The following is an 11,784-nucleotide window of genomic DNA, read 5'->3' on the forward strand; positions in this document are numbered from 1 at the left end:
ATGTGAAAAGGTTTGACTCTGACAAGACTTTGCCAGACAAGACCAATGTGTACTTTACAATAATTACTTGACTACATTAAAACATCTGCAGATTAATGATTAGTTTTTTTATTCATTTGGTTTATTTTTCATTACTTTTTTTTCTGTAGTTGTTTGTATTTGCTTCCTGACATCTCGTAGCCACAAAGATACAAAGAACACCCGACCTGGACTGGAAAATCCCTGTGAGATTTTCCTTTACTGAAACAAAAGTCAGTTTTGCAGCAAGATCAAACCTAAAAAAAAATACTTGTCAGATTTGCTGTTAGCAAAGAGGCTGAACAGTGCTGTTGTTATGCCTAAATTTGTGTTGTAACTGACTTCTTTGTCTTTCAGTCCTGTTCCTGTGACCTGCAGAGTACTGCTGGTTTTCTGTACTCCCAGGTAAAAACAGTTAATGACACACACCTTGCATCCCAGGTGCAGTGCAAAGAAGGGACAACAGAGTGAAAACAAAGGGTGAGAACTGCAGTTTTAGCAAACTTCTGAATATGGTGTGAACTTGAGGATATCAAATAACACAGCTATAGTGCGTCATTGTAACTGTATGTGTGTGCGCAGGGGGTGGGGAGACAGAGGGAGGAGAGAGAACACCTGAGATAAAAGCTAGTGGAATAATTTCTCCCTTTTTTCTGCCAAAGCTAAACACATGACATGCTCAGAGGCAACAAGATGAGATCTGGCTGGATTAAAGGATCACTTCTGGGCTTTGTCGTGGCTTTTGCCTTGTTATATCTCAGCTCCATAAAACATGAGGTCCATACCCATTCAGAGAGACTCCAGAGGGCCCACCAGAATGACTCCATCAGGGGACAGGGAATGCTTAAGAGGATGGACAAAATGGAAGCAGACATCAACAGGCTGCGTGAGTCATAGTCAAAGCTTTTTCTTTTTGTTTGTTTTCAATATCAAAGTATAAAATAAGGTAAACTTGATTTTTAAGGAGGTAACAATGGTATGGATTGGTTTGGTGATCTGCAGATCATAAAATGTGGATATCTAGATTAAAACAGGGCTAAATTTATTTGAAAAATAAAGTTTTTAAGACGTTTACTTGAAATATAACAGGTTGTTTATTTCTATGTATATATATTTCAACAAGTAACTGACCTGTTTCACACTGAAATTCAGTCATCAAACTGATGTTTATAGGAAAAGGAGTTGCAACTATCATTTAAAGTGTCATTGAATATTCTAGTGAAATATGCAGCCAAAACTCCAAAACTCAAAGATGTTCAGTTTCATATTATATCATCTGACAAAGTAAATCAGAAAATCACATTTGAGAGTCTTACATTTTTGGAATTTTGGCTTGAAAAGTGACTTTTTTGTTGATCAAGTAATCAATTAATCCACTGAGAAACTTTCTGTTCTCAAACTCAAATCTCAAAATTTAAACTTTTTACTTTTTTCTTGTGTTTTTTTTTAACCAAACTGACCAGCAAATCAGTCAAATCAAATTTTCAAGCATTAAAAAATATTTTGACATTTATGTACTTGGTTAAACAGCTGACTGTGCTAAATGTACTCAGGATCACACCAGTGCAAAGACAAACTCTGACCAATATTTGTTAATCAAATAAGACACGTTACATTGTACAGTGTGCAGTGTACAGTGTACAGTGATTAAACCATTTTCAATTCTTAATTTTTCCCTGACATGTTTAGTCACCTGACTAAAATAAATCCTTCTGTCTTTTGTCCACAGTCAATCTGATGAATAAAATTGAAAAGAAGGAACCGGTGGCACAGAACGCAGAGGTGAAGAAGGAGAGGAAGGTGGTGAGGAAGCTGTTCCCAAACTCGGCTCTGTTCAGGAAGTGGGGAGACGAGCTGTCAGAGGAGGAGCAGAAGGAGGCAGAGAAGTTGTTTCAGAGATACGGCTACAACGCCTTCCTCAGTGACAGGCTCCCTCTCAACAGAGAGATCCCTGACACCAGACACCCCAGGTGACTATAACAACAGACTCATGAGTAGGAAGTAATAAACCACTGATAAACCACACTTATTCAAACACAGGTGTCACAATGAGTGACTTTGTGATGCCTGTTTGATATGAACGTTATAAATTTTCTTTAGACTCTCCTCAGTATTTTGACAAATCCATTCAAAAATTGTCCTTCTTCTCTTCTTTGCTCTACATAAATCAATAAATCAATTTCTGAGCAATTTTAATTCAGCTTTTTACTTTTGATTGAATGTGAAGGTTTAAAAAAAAAAAAAACTCATTCAAATACCTTTATGTCACTACATTCCCGCTCACAGGTGTGCTGAGAAGAAGTACCCAGAGGATCTGCCTTCCATCAGTGTTGTGTTAATATACCTGGACGAAGCTCTTTCTGTCATCAAAAGGGCCATCCGTAGCATCATTGACAAGACACCAGCTCGTCTGCTGAAAGAAATCATTCTGGTAGACGATCACAGCAGTAACGGTGGGTGGACCTGCTCCTAACTTTTGACTTAACCCTGTTTCTAGCTCTCAAGTTATTGTCTAAGCTATGGGAGATTATTCTATATATACAAAGTTATATTCGGGCTTGTTTCCTGTGTACTCTCATAGTGGTAAGTAGTGTGACAGATAAAGGGAGGGATCTCATTTGTGGAGCTCAAAGCGTTGTTAATTTGCATGACCAAAAAAAAAAAAAAGGCCTCTGCTCAGGCTTAAAGCGAGTGGAGCTATGCTGGGAACTACATGAGATCACCAAAGATCATGTACATATTTAAGAAAAAAATAAAAAGTAGGAGTAAGGGTAGGAGTATGCTGTTGTATCGAAACAGAAAATGCATGCCTTTGTCTGGGTTTAAGCTGAAGACAATAGGATATGGAGAAAACATTCTCCATGGAGTGAAATATGACGCTACAATGATAAGAGTCTAATCAGGCTAAATAAATTGAGCCAAAGGTATGTGGGGCATTTAAAGGAATAGTTTGACTTGATAAGACTGATACCACTCTCATGTCTCTACGGCAAATATGAAATTGGAGCATCATTCTTGTCTTGCTTTGAGTTTTGTTTGGATTAAACAGGTTGTTCACCTGTTTCCAGTGATTATGGTAAGCTAAGCCTTGAGGCTATAGCTTCATATTGAACATATTTCGCAAAATGTCAAACTGTTCCTATAAATATATCTTTTCAGTATTGTGAGCACAACAAATAAAATTCCAGTAACCCTCTTCAGGGTTTTAGAGGTGTTTCCAAACCAAAACTATCTGCATGGCTGGATGCCTCTATGGTTTATATGGTTTACTATTTTTTACTATTTACTATTATTTATTATTTTTTAATTTTTTTGTTTTTGTTTTTGTGTGTGCTTTTCTTTCTGCAGAGGATCTAATGGAGAAGCTGGATGAATACATCACCTTGATCCACGAGGAGCGTCCAGGCCTGGTGAAGAAAGTCCAGCACTCTCAGCAGCTCGGCCTCACGCAAGCCAGACTGTCTGGATGGAAGGCTGCTGCAGGGGACGTGGTGGCCATCTTGGATGCTCACATAGAAGTCCATGTGCAATGGTTGGTTTAACTTCTGAGTGACCAGAGTTTGTTCAGTTTTTCTTTGAGTTTCGCTGCAATGTTTCGTCACACATTTTGCTTCTGTTCTGTCAACTTGAACTGTCACTGTTTGTCCAGGGCAGAGCCACTGTTAGCTCGCATTAAAGAGGACCGCACCGTGATACTGACGCCAGTGTTTGACAAAGTCAATTTTGATGACTTGACGCTGATACCCTACATACCTGCGGCCGATGCCTTCGACTGGGCTCTGTGGTGCATGTACGAGTCCTTCAGACCTGAGTGGTACGATTTGAAGGACGAGTCACAACCTGGCAAGTAAGAAATGAAAGTTGGCTGAATCTGAATTTCTCCACCAGAATTTGATTCCTGGCAGTGTGAATAGGGGTTTTAAAGGGATCTTTATATTGGAAAATAAAACGGTTACTTTAATTACTTTACAGACCCCTTATTTCCAAGTAATTTAATCCCTTGGAAATTTCCCTGGAAGGAATGTAATATGGTACTAAATACAGAGAAAATAAAGACATTTATTGTAGTTAGAGATTAGTTTAGATAAATTAAGATAGCAGAAAATGTAATTGAATAGAATGAAACAGACATGGAGTCATTACCTCAGTAAATCCAGACTGTGGCCCTTGTGACAGAAGATTCAGACGTCTGTAAAAAATCTGCAAATAAAAACACAATATATCTGCATGGCCAGACAAGTTCAGAGAGTGTGTGTGGATGTGGGGACCTAACCCTTTAAGTGTTCTTAATTACATCTGAAATGCATTGACAATTTGTGAGAGTGGCCTGTGTTTTAATTCACTGCCAATTGTTAAATTCTGTCACTAGGAGTCCGTCAATCATGGGGATTCTTGTTGCTGACCGCAAGTTCTTCGGCGAGATTGGAAGCCTCGACGGTGGAATGAAGATATACGGTGGTGAAAACGTGGAGCTCGGCATCCGGGTAAAAGGCTTCATATCGGAGAACTGCTGATCTTAAGTCTTGTAGTTCCTGGTCCTTTCTGCGTAGTTGTTTGTTCTCCATGTGTTTGCGTCTAGTTTTATCTCAACACACTGAAACATACGAGGTTGCTGGACAGTCTAAGATGCCAAGCACGCCTCTGCTGGTGATCGGTCCAGAATGTTTGCCTCCCTTTTCTCCAATGTATTCTGTGTAAAGACTTCGAACAAAAAATGAAAAAACTGTCCATGCACATTTGAGTGTTAAAGTGTAACGTAGATGTTACTTTGGACCTTTTTTTTGCAGGTGTGGCTTTGTGGAGGCAGCATAGAGGTTATACCTTGCTCTAAAATTGCCCACATTGAACGAGCATCAAAGCCCTACCTCCCAGACCTGAGTGTGATGGTGAAGCGTAATGCGCTGAGGGTGGCAGAGGTGTGGTTGGATGAATATAAATATAATGTCAACATTGCCTGGAACCTTCCCCTGGAGGTAAGAGGTCACACGTTACTACACCCATAAATTCCAACTATTATCATGTAAATACACAAATTAGGTTTAATTAATGACTTTTTAAGAAGCTGTGCTGATTACAGAAACTGTGATTGATTCCTGCTTTCCCACAGAATCATGGGATAGACATCGGGGATGTGTCAGAGAGGAAGAAGCTGAGAGAGAGGCTGAACTGTAAGCCCTTTAAGTGGTATCTGGATAATGTATACCCCATGCTGGACCCCCTGGATGACCTGATTGGCTATGGAGCTGTGAGTCAAAAACAATATCATAACTGACTGAATGCGAGAGGTTGCAGGTGTCAGTCATACAGTCGAAAAGTGTTTGTTTAGGTTTTCATCTTCAAACTCTGAATCCATCCATCCATCCATCCAATTGCATGTCAGCTGTGTTTTGTTTTCTTAGCTCTTATTTATAAAGGGTAGGGTTTCTGATAATATATTGTCATAGTATTCTGCATGAATGCTCTACCAAAAGAACCACAACCTGTTTAGTTGTCCAGAATTAAAGGATAAATTCTAAATTGTAGATGTTTTTTTATTGTCAACAAATCCCATGAAAATACAAAACCAACAGAAGCTGCTGCTGTAAATACTCAAATGAATCAAATGTGTATAAATCTGCAGTTGAAAATATTCCCAAACAAATGACTATGTATTCCTTGTACTGAAGAATGAATAATAATAATGCTTGAGGCTGAGAGCCACAGACACCCTAAAGTTGGAAAATTGAGTGATGCATTTCTGGTTTTGGTATTTTCATGGGATTTGTTGACAACACACACAAGAAAAACTGTCTGCTATAACAGATTACTTTGTGTTTCCACTTCTCTTGGCAGCTGATAAGTGATCTGAAGCCAGAACTCTGTATCGATCAGGGCCCAGTGCCTGGAAACACACCTATTGTTTATGCGTGCCACTACTACTCACCTCAGGTATGTTCAGATCTCAGATGCATTCATTAAATCTCCCATCAGATTTAATGAATGCACACTTGGGCTGTCACTTTTTCAAAAAGTCAAGTTTGAACGAATTAAATATCCTTGTGTATTAATCTTACTAAATTGTACTGATGATCATCTTCTATGCTCTGAATGTTCTGATGTGCTTTAAATTTGAAAAAGTGATTACAGCTCAAAAGGCTATGATTTTATTTGTTTGAGAATAATTACTGTTCTTTGGTGTAGCATTGTTATTACCGCTCCAATGGACAACTCTACATCGGCGGAATCAAATCTCACAAGTACAACAGTAACCGCTGTCTGGTGGACTCCGGCACTGGAGTCTACCCTGGACTGTATGAGTGCAGAACGGCCCAGCAAAAGAAGTTCCACATGCTATGGGATTTTAAACAGGTAAATATTTTATTGTTAAAATATAAATCTACACCAAAGAAGTTTGTCTGGGGAAAAAAACAAAATTGACAATAAAATGTTTTGCACTCAGGATGGACCTATCCAGAACAGAGAAACAAAGAGATGCCTGGAAATCGCGATGGGTGAAGACGGCTATTACAAACTTGTTGTACAGCAGTGCAGTGGTCAGAACTGGAAAATACAAAACCTCATCCAAAACCACCTGGTGGGCAGGCCCCGGAAGTCAGGATAATAAATGAGCCATTATTGATAGAATATAGAAGAACTTTTGACCTTTGAATTTGGAACTGAATTTCATCTTTGGGGTGAGTTTACATTTGAGTTTACATTTTGCACTGGACAACTTGGATTCTCAGGATTGTGATTGTTTTTATTTAATTCTTGTTTTGTCATCATGTGATTTTGACAAATGTAACTTTGTAACATAAAATACTAACTACCACTGAGTAGTTATTTTTCTTTTTTCTTAGTTTTGAACACAAAACAGCTTTTACAGTTTTTGTTTAAAAATTAAGACAAAAAATGGCTGTGGATGACTTTGACTTTGAATGTTGTTTCACTAAACACTCTGTTTAGAAGTAAACACAGTTCAGAGGCTCCTATGTACCTGCCTTCCTTTGCCACACCAGGGTATGCTACACTCTTATCAGCCTTTCCTTTACACAAGAAATGTAGATCCAAGGAGGTACTTTGCATTGAATCTGAATTGTTTAAATAAAGGCTGGTAAAAGCTCACAGATGTTTGTGTAGTGCTAAACTAAATCAAACATTCAAGTCAAACAGGATCCTTTACAGTTTGGCTGTCATGAGTTACCAGCAATGAAAGCGTCCCATTTGTTCTGCCACATGACGCGGCCTGTATCCTTCAGGTGACCTGGTAGCGAGCTGTACCTGCAGGCAAAAGAAACTTGCAATGATACTGGACTCATGAAACTGTGAAATGTGTTATAGGATAGCTTCATTGTAGGCTGGAAATCACATATTCTCTACTGCAATTAAAACCTTCTGTGAATTTTTTCTACTTTCCCAGGCTTTGATTTCCATTCACTTCTGTTCTAAGTCTCTGCAAATTAACTTGCACAGACTTAGAACTTGCCAGTTTGCCACCAATGGTTTTTGTAAGAGGTTAAATTGTTCCTGTGCTGCTATATTTTCAGACAGGGATGTCTTTAATTTTCTCTTTGGTGCTGCATTCAAGGACACCCCAACATCTGAATCCAGGAGACAAATGCTAAGCAAATATGGCCACAGTGAAAAAGATAATTTTGGCTACACGTTGCTGTTGGTCCATTTCATGAAAAGTAATTTGCGAGCACTTTGCGAGGCCTACAGAGCTCTTACATTAACAGGGTTCAAGTATGGCATCTGTTTCGATTACTGAAATGTGTCAAAATTTAGTCAAGGTTTCAGATGTTAGAGGGGCCACTGAACACACCACCAGGAAGAGGTTTTTGAACAAGACCCTGTCCTTCACTACATTATATTAATTTGGCAACAGTTTTTTTTTTTTTTTTTTTTACTTATTAAAACCAATGGTGGCCTGAAAGATAGGAAATTGATCTAAAATGATTTCTTAGTACAAAATCTGTTGTTAACATGTTAAAAGATAAAAGGCCAAAGTAACATCAAAAACAGACATGAGAGAAACAAAATCAGTTGATTCTGACCTGATAGAGTTGACAGCCAGTTCTTTCAGAGTGCCCAGGTTTGCTTTCAATCCTCCGATGCCCACAAAGGCCTGATAGAAGTCGTAGGAGAGGCCTGTGGTACCGAACAGAGACGGGTCATCAGAGCTGATCACCATCGGGTGGCCCTCAGACATCAGCACAGCGGCAGGGTGGTTCCTAAGGTCTGATACAAGCTTCAGCACCTGGAAATCAGACGTTAAATACACACAGACACTTACTTACAGTATATGACGACAGGTATGCTTTTTTTTCTGTTGTGCCAAAGAATATGTTAATCTAACCTGATTTGAGATGGGGCACAGCTCCACGGCCACATTTCTTTTCCTAGAAAGCTCTTTGGCGAGTGGATGGTGTGCCAAAGCGTAGCCGTGCCCAATGCGTGTGGTGTTGAACAGAAGGGCATCAAGAATGTTTTGATCTATGTCTGTGCCTTCGTCATCTATAAACACAGTGGAATAAAAGTATATTTTTAAAAACCTTGAAACGCGCTCTGTTTTGTAATTAACAATAATTCACTTCACTCTTTTCATCCACTCACCTGTCTCTCCTGCATGAAAGAAGTACGGTAGCGTGACGCCCAGTTCAGCTGGTAGAGAAAGTGCCTCCCTGAAGTACCAAAGGGTCCTTCCACTGTCCTCCCTGCCGACCTACAAAACCCAGAATATTAGAAAAACCAAATAAAAAATTCACAACAAACAGGATAACTGATTTCCACCTAAAGAGCGAATTGTTATCGTCAAATAAGAGCCTTCTTACCATGTCAAATCCAGCCACAACATCTGGGAAGTCCTTCTGCAGCTGGATGGCCTCTTTTACAGCTGCTTTGACTTCAGACACACTCAGAGCCCTGAAGAAAGAAGCAAGCATAACAGACATAGGAGTGAGTATTTCATTGAACAACATATGATTAGATAAGATGCCACTTTCACATAAAGGTTCAGCAGTATATGCTGTCTACTCTGGTGAATGTTTACAGCTGTTGGTGCATTGCTTAAAATTAAGTTGACAGAATGATAACAGCTGGAGCACCAGTCAAAAAACTAAACAATTTAACATTTCACCTCCTTAAAGGTCAAGGGTGAAGCAAAAAAAAAAAACAATGGATACTACACTTTTCCAGAATGTAACTCAAATGTGTTTCTTCATAAAACCCATATCTATCAAACTCTACTCCTCCACTTTGTAACGCACTCTTTCTGTTTGACATTTGTGGTCTCTAGACCACAAATGCTTTCACATGAGAGTTGTACTAAATTGGTGGAGTCTCTTTAATAACTCTATTAATTCAACAGATGTTTTCATGTCTGGGAGATTGGAAATTAAATTAGAAAAAATATATTAAATTATGATTAAAAGATTGTTTTTCCCAAAACTGGTCTATAGTGACTGTTACATTAAAGCTTTGAGATCATGTAACATACATGCATACAATAACACACATGTTCAAATATCACATAAAGCAACCACCATATTATGTTACTAAATGAAAGCCTGTGTGTTACATTAACAATTCTCCAGTGGTGGAAAGTAACACATACTTGTAATAGAGTATTTTTAGACTGTTGTATTTTTGACACACTTGAATTATGTAAATGAGTATTTGTACATTAAAATCAGAAATTTGTCTTTCTCAAGTCAACAAACTATGGAGTTTGCCATTAATTTAAAGGAATGGATTAGAATTTGAAATAGAAACCCCGGCATCTTTTCTTTCTGAAATCTTATTGATGGATATATTTACCTGTGGACAGAAATTATGACGCGAGCCCCAAGAAAGTCTGGATGATCTGCCGTAAATTTCTTCGTAACTTCTTGAAACGTTTTCAGAGTCCAGACCTTGTCGTGAATGGTTCCATCAAGCTCATACGTCTGCAACACAGAAAAGTTTTGGGTTAGATTTGAAAACATTTTTTTTTTTTAATTCTGTCACAACAATGCAGAAATGTCAGATCTACTGCAAATAATAATAATAATAAAAGTCTGCTGTTAAAGAGAGGCCAGAGCTGTAGGAACCAGGTGTGAACAAACAAGCAAACACTAACCCTTGAGAGACCACTCCTAAGTTCCAGGTACATGATGTTGTCTTGGTGTAGCTCCTCCAGACCCTTGTAGAAATAGTCCCTCAGGACAGGAGCATGAGTGATGAGCCCTGCAGCTGCAATGAAGGCTTTCTCAAACTTCTCCCACACAACATCTTGGTCTGGATACTCCCCATCTGGATCCTCGGTGAACAGAGTGAGGTGCTGCATTAAACTGAAAAAGACCCAAAAAAAACCCCAACACTGTGGGTAAGGTTCTCCATCACATCTTAGCTTGGCATCTGTAAGGGAAGATGATATGTTACACAACCTGTTATCAAAGCCTGTTGGGTCCCCTATTTTGGCTCTTAAAGTCTCCAGCAGCTGCCAGTAGAAGCAGTCCCATCGTGGGAAAGGCTGGCGGTCGGAGAACAGGAAGCGGACAGAGTTGTCCCATGTGAAGCAGATGTAGCAGTGAGGCCTGTAGGTGACGTTTTTGACAAGCCATTCAACGCTGACCAGAGACGAGCTGTGGATGTGGAGAGCTGCACCTGTCAAAAAAACAAAAACAATACCCTCACACTCACACCGGTTATCATATGCAAGGACATTTCTATTTGTCATAATTTCGTATCTTCGTAGTCATTTTGCATCCATTTTTGTCATTGTTTTGCGTCTCTGTTGTCTTTTTGTCTCTCTTTAGAGTCATTTTATAGGTCAGGCAGAGCTTTCAGGAGCTGCTGTGACACTTGAACTTCAGCATTTAGTTCATGCTGAAGAAAAAGAGAGATCATCCCTAAAAGCTTCCTGCCACGACAGATCCACATCAACACACCTCTGCACAAATATGATACAATATATACATTACTGGAAACTGTTAAAGAAAAACTGAATTGCAGGTTCTGTTTTCCCAAATCAAATTCTAAATAAAAACAAATACTGGATTCAGTTTGGTCTAAGTTCCCTGTCTGTGCCCTGTAGAACCGAATCAATGGCTGTGAACTCACCTTTAGGCATCTTCTGCAGCAGTTTGAAGATTGAACTCTTCTGAATGAGAGGCTTCGCTTTGAAGAAGTGCATAGCAGGTGGGAAGTGGGCAGCAGACATCTCTTGCTCCTTCAGTTGATGGAGATAAGCGCCCAGCTTCTGTTCGGCTGCCGTCAGCGTCACTAAGCCTCCGGTCTGTCTGGACACCTCCTGTCGCATCAGCAGGTCCCTCTGAGCAGGGTCAGGCATCCCATCAGTCCCTCTGACAATCCACAGAAGGGGCACATAGGTAACCACAGCCTGGCAGATTGAGATCACCATGTCCTTGTGTGCCACAGGAGGGCGGTGTTCCTCCTCCTAGAACATGGTCACACACCCTCCACAGGGAGCAGGGTTGCTGCCTTTGGTTCTGTAAAGAAAGAAAAACTGTGTGAGAATTAACTAATGACATTAAAGTCGATCTGCATCACAGGAGAGTTCGGTGTAGTTTTTGTGGCTTAGCTGGTAAATAAATTTGACAAACTTGTCTTAAGCTAATCAACATGATAACATGCAGCTCAGTTTGCATTACAGCGCTGACAGAGTCCATTCACCCGCTTGACCATGACTGCTTCGCTTTCTGAATCAGAAGTATCCGCGAGAGAAGTGGAGGAAAGTCACAAACAACCACAAGACCATTAAAAAAAACGTAATAACAAGGAGTA

At 39.6% G+C, this 11,784-nt stretch overlaps 2 protein-coding genes across 2 annotated transcripts; one reads left to right on the top strand and one right to left on the bottom strand.

The window, feature by feature from the left end:
- Positions 1-691: 691 nt before the first annotated feature.
- On the top strand, positions 692-8,500 carry LOC121176363 (probable polypeptide N-acetylgalactosaminyltransferase 8). The gene is made up of 11 exons (XM_041030403.1): positions 692-904; positions 1,748-1,988; positions 2,305-2,471; positions 3,367-3,550; positions 3,668-3,865; positions 4,388-4,502; positions 4,806-4,991; positions 5,126-5,263; positions 5,851-5,946; positions 6,199-6,366; positions 6,458-8,500. The coding sequence occupies exons 1-11, from the start codon at positions 694-696 to the stop codon at positions 6,617-6,619; spliced, it is 1,866 nt and encodes a 621-aa protein (XP_040886337.1). The 5' UTR covers positions 692-693; the 3' UTR covers positions 6,620-8,500.
- ada2b (adenosine deaminase 2b) lies at positions 7,159-11,375 on the bottom strand. Its single transcript, XM_041030404.1, has 8 exons — positions 11,101-11,375; positions 10,118-10,644; positions 9,817-9,944; positions 8,832-8,922; positions 8,614-8,722; positions 8,357-8,514; positions 8,055-8,257; positions 7,159-7,278 (listed from the first exon to the last, which is right to left on the bottom strand). Exons 1-8 carry the CDS (start codon positions 11,327-11,329, stop codon positions 7,191-7,193), a joined length of 1,533 nt encoding a protein of 510 aa, XP_040886338.1. The 5' UTR covers positions 11,330-11,375; the 3' UTR covers positions 7,159-7,190.
- Positions 11,376-11,784: the final 409 nt, after the last annotated feature.

The sequence above is a fragment of the Toxotes jaculatrix genome, chromosome 22 (genome assembly GCF_017976425.1).
Source record: "Toxotes jaculatrix isolate fToxJac2 chromosome 22, fToxJac2.pri, whole genome shotgun sequence".
NCBI lineage: Eukaryota > Metazoa > Chordata > Actinopteri > Toxotidae > Toxotes > Toxotes jaculatrix.